The sequence below is a fragment of the Erpetoichthys calabaricus genome, chromosome 2, assembly GCF_900747795.2.
Source record: "Erpetoichthys calabaricus chromosome 2, fErpCal1.3, whole genome shotgun sequence".
In the NCBI taxonomy this organism is placed as follows: Eukaryota; Metazoa; Chordata; class Cladistia; order Polypteriformes; family Polypteridae; genus Erpetoichthys; species Erpetoichthys calabaricus.
Window position 1 is genome coordinate 328,365,352 of NC_041395.2, and position 16,095 is coordinate 328,381,446.

The 16,095-nt window shown below is 39.7% G+C and overlaps 1 protein-coding gene across 2 annotated transcripts in view; it reads right to left on the bottom strand.

Annotated features, from left to right (window-relative positions):
- The window catches only part of cpt1ab (carnitine palmitoyltransferase 1Ab (liver)), a 151,057-nt gene that overhangs the window by 79,951 nt on the left and 55,011 nt on the right, over positions 1 to 16,095 (bottom strand). For both annotated transcript variants that reach the window (XM_028796018.2, XM_028796019.2), the window contains exons 2-3: positions 15,112 to 15,271; positions 1,744 to 1,886 (exon numbers count right to left, since the gene is read on the bottom strand). In XM_028796018.2, coding sequence (XP_028651851.2) covers positions 1,744 to 1,886; positions 15,112 to 15,252 — 284 coding nt within the window. In that variant the 5' untranslated portion in view covers positions 15,253 to 15,271. The remainder of the gene's footprint in view (positions 1 to 1,743; positions 1,887 to 15,111; positions 15,272 to 16,095) is intronic.

Consider the following 16,095-nt stretch of genomic DNA (forward strand, 5'->3'; position numbering starts at 1 on the left):
GGAACAACAAAAATTGTTCCTTGAGCTGGCTACTTGGCCACACTGAACAATCATGAGAAAAGAGCCTTAGTAAGAGAGGTGACCAAGAACCTGATGGTCCCTCTGGATGAGAACCTGTGTGAAGATGGGTGAAATTTCCAGAAGAGCAACCATTACTGCAACACTCCACCAATCTGGGATGGATAGCACAGTGGCCAGGTTGAGGCATTTGCCTAGTAAAAGAGAAAGCCCACTTTGAATTTTGCAAAAAGGCACCTAAAGGACTCAAAAATTGAAAAACAACATTCTCTGGTCTGATGAAACCAAGATTGAACTGTGCCACACAGTTGGGAGGCAGCTAAAGGGCCTGAATGATAGTAGTTGCACGCCAGACCAGGGGGTGGTGACTTTCTCTCTCATCCCGCATGGTTTCGGCGCCACTGACGATGCCACTTCCAGTTCTGGTGTCATCGATGATGCCACTTCCGGTTCTGCCACCATTGATGACGCCACTTCTGCTTTCTGGCACCATAGGTGGCGCTACTTCCGGTACCGCCCCCACTGATTACATCACTTCCTGTCCAGGCGACATCACTTCTGGTTCCATTCACGATGGCATCACGTTCTGGCATTGCCTTTAAAATTGCCATCATTTCAACCTGAAGTCAGTTCTGTTCTGGACTCAAATCTGAATAAAATACACTTAAAACAACCTTTTTTGCAGCCAGGGCACAATATACAGATGTCTGCCCCAAACCTTTATGATGTTTTCTTGTTCTTCTTGTGACAACTGTTTGGCCCCCATTTCTAAGAATCGCATATGAAGGAAACAAGGAATCAGCCATCACCAGTGCAATATTATTCCAAAAGTGAAACAAGGCAGTGGCACCATCATGCCATTTGGCTGGGGACAGAGAGGGTAGTCAGGGTTGAGGGAAAGCTGAACATAGTAAAGTATAAAGATATCCTTGATAAAAACCTACTCCAGAGTGCTCTGGACCTCAGACTAGGTCAAAGGTTAATTTTCCAGTAGGACAATCACCCTAAGCACAAAGCAAATACAACATAGGAGCAGCTTAAGGACAACTCTGTGAATGTCCTTGCGTGGTGCAGCCAGAGGCCGGATTTGAATCCAATTGAACATCTCTGGAGAGACCCAAAAATAGCTATCCACCGATAGTCTCCATCTAACCTGGGATAGTTTGAGAAGATCTGTAGAGAAGAATGGCAAAAAAATCCCCAAATCTAGGTGTGCAAAGCATGTTGTGTCATACCCAGGCTGGAATCACTGCCAAAGGTACTTGAGTAAAGGGTCTGAATATTGGTGACAATGTTAAATTTCAGTTTTTATTTTTAATATATTTGCAAAAATGTCTAAAATGTTATTTTCACTTTGTCATTCTGGAGTATTGAGTTCTTGCATGATGAGGGAAAAATTCATTTAAATGATTTTACCACAAGGCTGCAATATAAGAATATATAAAAAAGTAAAGGGATCTCAATACATTTGAATGCATGGTAAATTCAGCTCCTTTCCAGTGATACTACATGGCTAGTGGTCAACAGAATTGCAAATAATTCAAAACATACAAAAAACTGACAATTTATTGTTAAGAATTCTAAGCATATGCCACTGATCGATTTATTTATAATTCAAATTCAACCTCAATGCAGAACTGAAAAAAAATGTTCTTGATATATTTAAGAATAGCAATGAAAAAAAGAAATACCTTCACCAAAATAAAAGGCTCATACAGTTCTTACCTAACTGGAAGATGTTCTCCTATTCTGGATAACAGTCCAAATGAATGATCTCTTCGGGTGTACAAAGCTGTGGATGCAAATCCCACAACTACAACCAGCCAGCTTGAAGGACTCCCTGGGTAAACTCCTGTGATGATTCCATTCTGCACAGGAAAGAAAGCAAACAAAATCACATTAGCTTCAGGTACATTACTCCATTGTGACACAGTACTCCACTTACATTTCTTCTTTGGCTTTAGGTTATCCTATAAAACTGAACGGCCTAGCTTCCCTGTACCTCACAGAACTATGACTTGACTTGATTTGCTCAAACAGAACCAGTGACTTGACTTGACTTGTTTCATGAAATCCAGCGACTCAACTTGAATGTAATTATGATAACTTAAGACTTAAATTGAAAGTTGAGACTTAATTTACAGTTGTATTTGTAGGACTTTAGAACGAGAGCAGGCCATTCTGCCCAACAAAGCTCATCAGTCCTGTCCACTTTTTTCTTCCAAAAAAACATCAAATCGAGTTTTCAAAGTCCCTGAAGTCTTACTGTCTACCACACTACAGTGGAACCTCGGTTCACAAACGTCTCGGAACACATACAAATCTGTTTACAACCAAAAAAGTTTGCCAAACTTTTGCATCTGTTCATGACCACACACTCGGTATACGAACAAGCCAGTTTCCCTTTCAGTTTGTACGTGTTCAGTCTCTCCCTGTGCATTTCCTGTGCAGCGAGCAAGAGAGAAAGAGCGAGAGAGCGTGACACACACACACGAGAGAGAGAGAGACACACACACACAGGCGTGAGAGACACACACACACAGATGTGCGAGAGAGAGACACACACACAGGCGCGCGAGAGAGAGACACACACACAGGCGCGCGAGAGAAAGACACACACACAGGCGCGCGAGAGAGAGAGAGACACACACACAGGCAGCGCGAGAGAGAGAGAGAGAGAGAGACACACACACACAGGCGCGCAAGAGAGAGACACACACACACAAAGGCGCGCGAGACAGAGAGACACACACACACAGGTGCGCGAGAGACACACACACACACACAGGCGCACAAGAGAAAGACACACACACACACACAGGTGCTCAAGACAGAGAGACACACACACACACAGGCAGCGCGAGAGAGAGAGAGAGACACACACAGGCGCGCAAGAGAGAGACACACACACACAGGCGTGCAAGACAGAGAGACACACACACACAGGCGCGCGAGAGAGAGACACACACACACAGGCACGCGAGAGAGACACACACACAGGAGTGCGAGAGAGAGAGAGGGCTGGATACATAAGGTAGAGAAGGCAGTTAAAGAATGCACTGGGCTTGTTTTTGTTTTCAGTTCTGTTTACAGCGATCGGTTCGTAGCATGCATTGTTGCAATGTTACTTTTCTTGGTGGTTTATTAATTTACGGATTTTTTCAAATATTCATTTTTTTCCCTGTGCTTAAAACTCATTAAAAAAAAAGTGTTTTTAGCCAGCGGTTGGTGGCGCTATAGCGCGAACTATTGCAGTGTTAGTTTTCTCTGTTGTTCAAGATTTTCTCAGTGTTATTCAATGTTTTTACATTTAGTTTACTATTATGCTGTGCATTCTATGGTTTAATTAACTATATTTGTGCTTAAAAACTTAAAAAATATATATGTTTATATACAGTTCGTACGGTCTGGAATGGATTAATTGTATTTACATACAATCCTATGGGGGGAAATTACATTCGGTTTACGACCAAATCGGGTTACGACCAGAGTTTTGGAACGAATTATGGTCGTGAACTGAGGTTCCAATGTATTTGATAGCTTATTCCAAGTGTCTGTCTTTCTTTGTGTAAAGAAAAACTTCCTAATGTTTGTGCGAAATTTACCCTTAACAAGTTTCGAACTGTGTCCACATGTTCTTGATGAACTCATTTTAAAATAACAGTCTCGATCCATTGTACTAATTTCCTTCATAATTTTAAACACTTCAATCATATCACCGCTTAATCTTCTTTTGCTTAAACTGTAAAGGCTCAGCTCTTTTAATCTTCCCTCATAACTCATCCCCTGTAGCCCTGCACTCAGCCTAGTCGCTCTTCTCTGGACCATTTCTAGTGCTGCTATGTCCTTTTTGTAGCCTGGAGATCAAAACTGCACCCAGTACTCCAGATGAGGCCTCACCAGTGTGTTATAAAGCTTCAGCAGAACCTCCTGTGACTTGTATTGCACACATCAAGGCGCTATATAGCCTGACATTCTGCTTTCCTTCTTAATGGTTACTGAACACTGGCGGGAAGTTGATAGCTTAGAGTCCACTATGACTCCTAAATCCATCTCGTAAGGTGTACTCTTGATTTTCCGACTGCCCATTGTGTATTCAAACCTAACATTTTTACTTCCTATGTGTAATTCTTTACATTTTCTGACATTAAATTTCATCTGCCACAAATCTGCCGAAGCCTGTATGCTATCCAAGTCATTCTGTAATGATATAACGGATTCCAAATTATCTGCTAATCCACCTATCTTGGTATCATCTGCAAATTTAACCAGCTGGTTACTTATATTCTTATCTAAACCATTTATATATATTAAAAATAGCAGCAGCCCTCGCACTGACCACTGACTGACTCTCGTAAAAAGTAATTGGGCTATACACAGTTAGAGCAGAATGTCCCTTGATGTGCAGTCTAACAGGCTTATACTGTATGTTGCACACCATAGTATACTATCATATTTCTCACCAAAAGGTATCCCACTTCTCGCACCTGCTCCTTCTCTAGCCACTCCTTTATTTTCTATAGACTGCTCTTTTTCCCTCCCATCAGTGTCTGTTGCTGGGCAATACTAATTATACTGCAGTCACATGATGGGAGGTGCGAAGGATATTAAGTGCTGTGTACTAACACTACTTTGATTTGTGCCTATTTACAGAAGTCCCTATTGAAATGTCATTAGTGTTTGATAGTTTAGTGCTGTTTGACCATTTTGCATTTTTGTCTTGTGCCTTTTTCATTAGTGTTAGTTTTCCTCTTATTGCCTGTGTATTTGTTACCACCTGCTCACGATGGCTATCCTGAAAGCCTAGCCCACTCTGCACTCAAAATCTCAAACTAATTTGATGGGTGATCACCTTGCTCATCATTTTCCTAGCATGGCTTCCTCACCATGGGGAACTGCACAGTTTGGGGTCACGTTGCTGACAAAGACATCAGGTAAACACAAATGTTGTTTGATTATTCAATGCCAGGATTCAAAGTGTAAGAATTAAAACAAGAAAGAGGACTTTATTCACACAAACCACTTCATTCAAGAATACCACTTATATTTTTCTTGCCCACCCAATGGGTGACTAGAAGGTATGCTAGTCCAGCTCACAGAACTCCTATGTATTCACCTCAAGTCAGATTTGAATTGTAGATGGCGAGACTGTGGAAACAACTTCTTCCACAAAATAATTATCTATCAGCATAGTCTTGCTCTTTGAACAATTTTAGAGTTTAAATTAACTTCCAAAGAAACTTAACCATACAAATTAAATCTTACCTTAAAAAATACAAGGTTTAGAAGGAATTCCAGTTTCTATTCCACCACAGTCACAGCACACATGTGGTTTAACTTGTGTTATAAATGATATTCTCCTCCGGTTCAGGAAAGCCACCATAATAGTGCTTTAAAGACTTAAGTACTACTTTGATATCATTGGTGACATCATGCTATTGCATAGTCTTCTGAAATGAGTTATCCTATAAGGCATTCATTTTTTTCCCCACATACAAACAGGTCTTTTTCTTTAGTGATTGCATTTAAATATGGTGTCCCTCAGGATTGACAAAAGGATAAACTCTGTTTTCCCTATTAAGTGTAGCACATATCACTGGAAATCACATTATTAACTTTTACCCACACACTGATGAAACTAAGCTGTTTTCCTCATTTAAACAAATAATACTTGCTTATTTATATTTTTTTTTGTTTTTTGATTTGATATATTTTATTAACACCCGAGTCGGAATTGTCTTGTTGCATGACTAGTAGTTAACTGCTTTATTCATATAAAACAATAGATGTCACTCTGAATATTAAGAGAATACTGAAAACACTTTACTCAAACTTGATTTTTACTTTCGCTAAATGTAACCAGAACTTGAATGCTGTCTTTGACATGAAAATAACTCTCAATTGTTACATTATTGTGCTTTCTAAAAACTGTTTTTTTCCAGGTTAGAAATATTGCAGACCATTTCTTAAAGGGTACTAAAATCATCGGGTAGAAGGGTCCTTTCATCTGATTGGCTGGCTCAGCACTGACTCAGCTATAGAATGGCCAATAGGGAATAGGCAGCTGGTTGGCCGATGTCTCCAGGACTCGGACTGTGTCTGGCTTTTATACAATCTGTCCGTAACTCGACAATCAGCGGATGACAGATATTGTTGTTTATTACTTTCATTTATTAGTTTCTGCTTTGTTTTTGATGTATTTTAACAAATCTGTATCCTCACATGTGACAGTTCTGTATTTAGTAAGTGGTATAATCTGTTCCTCAAATTTTATTTAACCTCAGAGTTGTTCCGTCGCTCTGCACTTGCTGAGGAGTGCTATGCGGGAATAAAGTAGTTTGTATTGTTGTATTGTATTTCTGAGGTGGCCATGGCAGATTAGCCATCTAGCTCTGTAAACAGGGCTACTTGTGTTCTTCTTTGTGTGTTGTATTTACCCCAACACCCATTGCATGCCCAGCCTACTTGGAAGAGGGTTTCTCTCTCTTTCTGAATTGCCCTTTCCAATATTGTTTCCATTTTTTTATTCCTCACAAGGCTTTTTTGCAAGATTTTGCTTGTCTTCTGGCTGGCGGTCAAAAACACGGCCTGTTAAAGCCCATTGAGGCATTCCTTGTGCGATTTTGGGCTATACAAAGAAGAAATTGTTGTTGTTGTGTTCTAAAGTTAAGCGTTTTCTATAAACTTTTAAAAATATCATGCCTGCACTGGCATTTTACAATGGAGGCACGAAGCACCAACAGAAAATCGAAGCCAAATGCTTACCAAATACATCCTCTCTGAGTTTCGATAAAGCAAAAACATGACTTGCATAGTATCCAAAGCATGTTCGTGACAACAAAAGGGGTTTGGAAATACAGTACACTCTCGAAATTCACGGAGGTTACATTCCTAGAGCGCCCGCGAATTGCGAAAAACCACCAATTATGGATGTGGTTAAAAAATGCCTATTTTTATAGTTTAAACCGTAAATATGCCCACAAAACACTTTAATTTAATTTCAACCTCAGCTTAATACATTACCTAAAAAAAAGAATATAAAGGTAAACCCGTTTACTGTACAGTACTGTACTGATATGTCACCCGCAGTGCTAGAATGTAAAATACCGATGTTAGTGCTTACATACTGTAATTCATGCAAGCGCATTTTCATTGCCAGAAGCCTTAGAAGGTACAGGGTGTTTCGGTGGCATCTTGGGGCTTTCACCCTTAAACTGCCACATACTTGGGGGTTAATGCATTCCTGGAAGCCAAATACTTTTTTGCTGCACTTTAAGTAAACGTCATAATTCACAAAGAAAAAGTGAAATTTTAATGGACACATTTTTTTTTCATGCAAAGTGCATCATAATTACTGCAACACTGATCATTTTACACACTGCTAATGAACTGTAAAAGCTATTTAAAAAACTACTGGAAAAATATGTGCAAGGTGCAACTGACGCCATTGATGAAATTCAGTAAATCACTGAGCCAACTGCGCTTGAACTGGCAGCATGGAAGCACACAGAGGTAAATTCTGACGCTGCCAGGCTAGTCTAGTGCAGCGGCTCAATCCCAGAGACAGTGAGGCTGCAGTGCTGCAGGGGCCAGCAGTGTTCATGAGCTGGCTGCTCAACGAATGTATGGCACTGACTGATCAGCTCCAGCGTGCTGGTAAATTGTACTTGGAACCAACAATAGCCGGTTGCGGCGTTCAATGAATGTAAGTCGCCGAATATACTCGGCTCCTACGTGCTGGCAAATGGCACTGGGAAACGACTATAGCCGGTCAAGGCGGTTTAAGGATTAAGAAGAACAAAATGGAAAACACGAGAACACTCGGCTGAAGATGCGTCACAGGGCAGCAGTCAATCAGCAGCAAGGAGAAATGAATAACATTGTAGCGGTCCGGTGCCACTGAGATTCACAACGTTGAGAAGACGGTGATTTATTTATTTTTATGGTGGAGATTCCAGGGACGCACCCAGCCTTGACCCAACCCGCATGCACTCACAAACAGAGACAAAAACAAAGCAAACCAGTAATCAAACAGCAAATAAAGAATGTAATGAAAACAAATGAAAACAACGATACCACCCCTGTTCCCCTTACGGCGATTATACATTAAATACAACAAAGCACCAACAAAACACACACAGTATAGTCCATGAAAAACTGCAATGGATGAAATGTAATGATGAGGATAGATAGTCCACAGATCCGCATGTTGAATGGGAATGTTAAGATAGTCCTACCGGTAGTTCCTTAAATGGTGACGATGGGTGGACGGGTTCAGGAGCGCTCTTTTCTTCACAGGATAGCAATGAATCCACTTACAGGCCTCATGTACACAGACAGACGGCAGACAATCCAGACCCCAACCATGAAACGATCCAGGACACAACGAACAAGTACAGGTAACCCACTAGATGGCAGGCAGAGAGACAGGAACTTGAAACACAAATTACAAAAACTTTTTTTTTTTTTGGTCACCAGCCCCCTTTTTAAAAGCCGTGCTGACATCCTTTGACCCCAACAGCCCCTGCACCCTCAGCAGAAGACCAATCGGAGCCACTGCAGGGACTGCTGGGAGTTACAGTTTCAAATTCTAGTAGAGTACGCTCTCGGATTGGCTACTTTCACCATCCCAAGCCGCGTTTTCCTCTACGGTTGCTTCCTGTTCTCTCTACAGTGCAGTATTGCCACGAAAAATTCCATACAAAATTGCAGAGGATATTTGCAGTTTCCGCTGACAATTATTCTAAGGAAAAATCCGCGAACGACCGAGGCCGCGAACCCTGAACCGCGCCTTCGCAGGGGTCTACTGTAATCAATTTACGTAACAGGTACTTTCTCAAGGGAAGGATATATTTCCACATAAATATGGAAGTAAATCAAAGCAAAACCAACCACAGGGCACAAACAATTTACTGTGATTTTGTCTTTCAAGAGAAAACCATGCACCAGCGGGTAAAGGCTGTTGCAGAAGAAGATAAACGCTGAGGTAGTGTGCACAGCTAGTCTTCATTTAAAATGGCTGAGTCAAATAATATTGGTGTTCTTTGTTCAAAAATAACATGTATAAGCTATTTTACATTGTGTGTGTAATCAAAAGGCACAAATCAATACTCCACAAATGCCTTGGCTTGACAAATGGATGCAGTTAGTACGTTTTTAAGCTTTTATTTTCTGATCGTGCTTCATGCCCCATTGCCACCATTGAAAAGTGCTAGTGCGAGGAAGATATTTTTTTAGATTTATAGAAAATGCTTAACTTTAGAACATAATTGTACATGGCTAATCCATGTATGCCATGTTTCTGAAGAAATAAATTCAAGCTGAAAAATACCAAAGTTAAGCTGCAGGGCTTCATAAAGTCAATTAACTAATTTGTCTCAAGTATTGTAGTGTCCTAAGGCTACTCTGACAGCACCTGGTATAAGGTGGGACAAATCCTACATGCAATGCTCGTCTACAACAAATTGCAATATAAGTTTGCTGTGCACCTAAGCCTATTCTGGCAGTGTCAGATATTTGCAGTAAGCAACACTCGATGAGACACCAGTCCACTGCTGGAAACACCAACAAACCAACACACATCTTTGTGATATGGAAGAAACAAGATTCACAGGAAAACCATGCCAATTTTGTGCAGGCAGTGTCCTGACTGGGATTAGAACTCAGGTCTCTAGTAATATGAAGCTACAGGACTAATCACCACATTTATAGGTAAGTTATTTTTAAGTTTCGTACTCAGTCATGTTTTTACTGTTAGTTCTGCAGTGGAATTGTGCCACCATGTCTCAAGATAGGGAAGTGATGAGTCAGCTCCTGCCTACAATAGCATTAACTGCAAATGAAAAAAAACATCATGCAAAATCTACAGAAAGGGAGACCACTCTGGGCTTGTGCCAAACTATTTTATCGATTTTGTTTAATGTTACAAAGGGCAATCCTTACAGCAGCAACATCTGCTAATATAACTGACATCCACTACACTGCACAGCTACAAATCCAAAGGTATAAAGGTAACTGAGAGGCCCTGGAGGGGGAAAAAAAGGTGGCATGGGTCTCCAAACTTTATAAGGAGAAATCGGAAATCTTAGTGATTGGCAAAAATGGATATAATGAGGGTATTAGAAATAAACTTGATCCATTAGGCTTAAAAGTCAAGACAAAGATAAAGAATTTAGGGGTAATTATTGACTCTGACCTAAATTTTAAATCACATATTAATCAAATTACTAGGACAGCATTTTTTCACTTTAGAAATACAACAAAAGTTAGATCTCTTATGACTTTGCAAGATGCTGAAAAATTAGTTCACGGTTCCGTTTTTAGTCAGCTAGATTACTGTAACACACTCCTCTCAGGACCACCCAAAAAATACATCAATTGGTTACAACAAGTGCAGAATGCAGCTGCCAGAATCTTAACTAGGAAAAGAAAATCTGAGCACATCACACCAGTCTTAGCGTCACTACACTGGTTACCTGTGCCATTTAGAATTGACTTTAAAATAGTGCTTATGGTGTACAAAGCCTTAAATAATCTGCTCCATCTTATATTTCAGAATGTCTTTCACCTTACACTCCAAATTGTAACCTCAGATCTTCAAATGAGGGTCTGCTTAGAATTCCAAGAGCTAAACTTAAAAGAAGTGGTGAGGCGGCCTTCTGCTGTTATGTACCAAAAATCTGGAATAGTTTACCGATAGAAATTCGCCAGGCTAATATGGTGGAGGAATTTTTAAAAACTGCTAAAAATACATTATTGTAACATGGTTTTCTTATAGTTTCATTTTATTGTAACCCTGATAATCTGTATATGCATTGAATTATCATTTTTTTTATCATGGCTCCACAATCTGTACTAACCCCTACTTTCTCTGCTGTTATTTTTCTGGTTTTCTGTGGTGGTGATCTGCGCCCCCATCACCACCTGATAAGGGCACCATACAGTTCCTCCATTGATGGATTGAAGGCTAGAGGTCCACAGGACCATTGTCATCTAATTCTTCCATGTGAAGCCTGAAAACCATGAGGACTGATTGAGATCATTTATGTTAGGTAGAATGCCTAGTGGGGGGGCTGGGTGGTCTCGTGGCCTTGGAACCCCTGCAGATTTTGTTATTTTCTCCATCTGTCTGGAGTTTTTCTTTTGTTTTTTATGTCTTTCCTGGCCATCAGACCTTCCTTTATTCTTTGTTAATTAGTATTGCCTAATTTTATTTTTGTATTTTTGCATTTTTTTTCTTTCTTCATCATGTAAAGTACTTTGAGCTACATAATTTGTATGAAAATGTGCTATAGAAATAAATGTTGTTGTTGTTGACCCTCCATGGACATCATATTCGCACTCTTCAGGTGCAGCAGGTAAATTATCCACCTGTAACTGTTCTGTTGAGGAGAACAATATCATTTAGGATATGGCCTTCAGACAGAACATGTTTAAAACCACAATAGGATTTCCCTTTTGGTCTTCTTGTATCTCTGTGTTGCTTCATTTGTCACAAAGCTGATATACAGGCTCCGAACCTCAGTGACACACAAAACTGAGACTGTTGTGGAATCGCCCATCAACCTAACACCAACACATTTTAAAAGACTAAATAACAGTATCTCATTAAAAAGACAGATATTTAGAAACTCCTGTTATAGAGGTCTCCAAACCTAGTAACAGCCATCTCCCTATAGGTGTGGATGCTTTAAGTGAAGTTAATTCTGCCCTTGAGTTAAAACTCATTTTTTTCATTTCTATCAGTTTCTTTACCTTAAACGGGATAAGAGAGTTGAAAAACAAATGCTGATACTAATATAATCAGTTGTGTCCACTATTGGGAAATGCTGATGCACACTGCAAGGAAGTCACAGACTATGTAGCCCTCTAGTGGCAAAAAGATGGCACTTTTTAAATCAAAATATTTCTGGTTCAGTACTATAGATCTGGTGCTGTACGAGTCGCCTTATCTTTCAGTGCTCAAGCTTTGGAAATCAGGAATCAGTTACCGAGTACATATAGAAAGTACTCGGACCCCTTCATTTTTTTTCACATTTTGTTAGGTTGCAGACTTGTACTAAAATCATTTCATCTCTGTAGCATTGCACGCCTGCGACACCCCTCACACAAAATAGCACCTCCATCCTTACTCATGCATTGGTCACTTCCCGCATTGATTACTATAATTCTGTTCTCTTTGGTCTCCCACATAAGCTTGTTCAGAATTCAGCTGCCCATATTATAACTCAGACCTCTTCTGTGAAATGTATTACTCCATCTCTTAAACAGCTTCATTAGCTTCCTGTAAAATTTCACATTGATTTTAAAATTATAATATAATAATATAATTCTTCTACTTACCCTCAAAGCCCACTATAATCTTAGCTCCATTATACCTCTCTGACCTTATACAGCTTATACACCTAACCACACTCCTAGGTCCTCTACTTCTGGTCTTCTTATCACCCCCACTACACCGATACAGACTGAGGGGATCGTTCCTCTCCCACACTATGCGACTCTTCAATACCACCCGGGAGGGTAAACGTTCACAATATTCAAAGTTATTGTCTGTCTGTATACCTGCATTGTTATCACTCTTCAATTTAATATTTTCTTTATTAGTATGCTGCTGCTGGAGTATGTGAATTTCCCCTTGGGATTAATAAAGTATCTATCTATCTATCTATCTATCTATCTATCTATCTATCTATCTATCTATCTATCTATCTATCTATCTATCTATCTATCTACCTGATCATCATGGGCCCCAGGGCATTTTAGTCGTAGTGCTCCTCATCTCTGGAACTCACTACCACAAAACAATTGGGACACAGATTCCCTACCTATTTTCAAATCTCGTCTTAAGACTTATCTATTTAGATTAGCTTACACTATATGACCTTAGGCTGTATTATTATTGCTGTATTTTCAGATCCATAGATATAGATATACAGTATATATATGTGTATGTGTACATTCATGTCTTTGTTGGTTTTATGATTTTATTATCTGTACTGTGTCCTTGAGATTTTAGAAAGGTGCCTTGAAATAAAATGTGTTATTATTATTATTATTATACATGGCACAATATCTCTCTATTATATAAAAAAATCCTTTGACACGACGAGACTTTTTGTAGATGAGACTTTTTGGAAGAGAGATTTTTTCAAGTCCCATGAGAAGAGACTTTTGCCTTGACATTTTTTCAAGTCATGCCCTCCTCTCAAACATTTTTAAACAAGACCTCAACTCTCATTTGTGTGGATGCTTTTGTCAGACACACTTCCTGTACTCTTAGCTCTTATACATTTTAACGTTTTCCTCACTTTTAAGTTCCCAATTAAAGAAGATGTATTATGTCCAAATCTTGTTGAAGAATTTCACCACGAAAGGTTATCAACATAAAAAAAATGAGTACATGCGCAATCCTAGCACCGAGAAACGAGGAAGTCAAACGAATTAATGCCAAAAATTAATCTGCCCATAAATGTCGAACGGTTACATGACAAATTGGTTAAATGTGTATCAGTAGACTACGCTGAAACAGTTGGTGGTGATCGTGCGGAAGATGAAAACAACAACTTACAATATCCCAAAGAGTATCTACAACCGTTAACAACGTCCGGTCTTACATGAATTACTGTAGAAAGAAGGATGTATCCAAGAAAGGTAATGTACTACATCTTCTGTGTATAACATTTGACAACAAAGGAGGTCTTGATATGCCATTTGTATTAAAATGTTAACAGTTTCTGGTTAGAATAGCTTTTGCAAAGAAAATTAACACATCTCACAGCCAAACTTTCGAAAAAGTCATTTTATTTAATAGAGAGAAAGAAACGAAATTCAGTCACGGGAAGTTATATGTTGTGTTGATGCATATGTAACAATTCCCATGAAAATAAAAATTTGTTTAAATTGAACATCCGCATACCCATACACGAGCAGCAGAAAAGCAAAGAGGCTAGCGCGTAGCGCAGGTCGGGGGTTGGCAGGCAAAGCCCCCTAGTACATAAAAGATTCAAGGAATCTGGTTGAATCTCACTGCATAAAGGGAAGCCTAAAAACCACTTGAGAATGTGCATAATCTCTGATCCCTCATGCGTAACTGTCTTAAAAACCATCATGCATCTGTAATAATTACCATGACAAGGACTTGGGATTACTTGAGTAAACCTTTGTCAGTCAGCAGCATTCATCACTGCATCCACAGAAGTTAAGGTTTTACAATGCAAAGCAGAACCCATACATCAACACTTTCCAAAAGTGCCGCCGACTTCTCGGGGCTCCGTCTCATCTGAGATGGTAAGCAGCACTATGGAATCATGTGTTGAGGTCTGACGAGTCAACATTTCAGCTTTTGGAAAAAACAGCCGTAGTGTTCTCTTAGCCAAACAGGAAAAGGACCATCCAAGCTATTATTAGCAACAGGTCCAAAATCCAGCGGCATCTGTCATGGTATGGGGAGAGTGTCAGTGCCCATGGCATGGGTAACTTAAAAGTCTGTGGGGCCACCAATAATGCAGAAAGATACAGCATGTACAAATTTTAGAGTAAAAGGTGCTGTCTTTCAAAAGATGTCCGTGTATTTTCCTGTAGGACAATGGCAAGCCACACTGCGGCAGAAGGAGAGAGTGCGGGTATGAGATTGGCCTGCTTGTATTCCTGACCTGTGTGGTGCATTATGAAGCACAAAATATGGTAATGACAGCCTTGTAAAATTGTGCAACTGAAGACCTGAATAATAACTGAATGGGGGAAGTTCCAATTGCTAACCAACTTGTGTCTTCAGTGCCCAAACGCTAACGGTTATTAAAACAAATGGAAATGTGAGAAAGTGGTAAGCACTCGACTGTGACAACTTTTTGAGTATGTTGCAGTCACCAGATTGAACATGACTGTATATTTCAAATGATATAATTAAATTCAGGAGATAAAACATCAAATAAGGTGTTGTAGCATTTTCAACATAGTTCAGGATTATAATTGACATATTACTCCCTTTTGTTTTTATTAGCATTTTCCACACCATCTCAGCTGTTTTGGAATTGGGACTATATAAAGAATCCTCTAAAAATCAAATAAAAGAAAAACAAACTTTGACAGTACCTTGAACCTGATGAACTTCTTTTTCCAGGAATGCACCCCAGAAAGGTAGACTTGCCGGAGGGCTTCATGACTGAGACGAAGATCAATACCATCTGGGGTCACAGTAAACTGAAAGGCCACCGCTTGATGAGCTTCAGCCATGGTTGACTCTCAAACTGTCCTGCAACACACAATGTTCAGATGTGAAAGCATGACCTGGAACAAAACGTTGACTTACTGATGACTCTGTTGTGGGTTTAAGATAAGCCTTTTCAATTGGCATCAGTTCAGAACAAGAGAGTAATAATACCCACCCACAACCTCAGACCCACATTACTATCAGATCAAGTTCTTTCGGTCATTACTATCTAATATAACCAGAAAAGATTAGAGGATGCATAGTGTCCTACAAAAATCACAGCACAGCCTGAACAGCTTGATCTGTATCCGGTTTTCAATAAAGGCATGAATAAGCAGTTTTTACAAATTTACATTGCAACAAATTACACTTTAGTTGCACTGTTTATGAATATCTATTTCTGTGCTGGACAGCATGGTGGTGCAGTGGTTAGCACTACTCCCTTATAGGTCTACTTGACCTCACATCCTATAGCATGCCATAAATTCTTCTAGTCATCTCTGACACACACACACACACACACACACACATCTGCCTCATGAAGTCTGTTTCTGGTCTGTCAGACTGGCGTTAGATGGCCTTTTCTTGACCACAGTGAGGATTCTTCTGTCATCAGCAGTGGAGGTCATCCTTGGCCTAGCAGTCCCTTTGTGATTTCTGAGCTCACCAGTGCGTTCTTTCTTCTTCATGATATTCCAGTCAGTTGATTTAGGTCATCCTAAGGATTTATCGATGTCTAAAATGGATTTATTCTTATTTTTCAGCTTCAAAATGGCTTCTTTGACTTTCATTGGCACAACTCTTGTCCTCATGTTGAACAATGGCAATGGTAGAAGCAAGCCGAGGTACCTTATGAAGCAATGAAA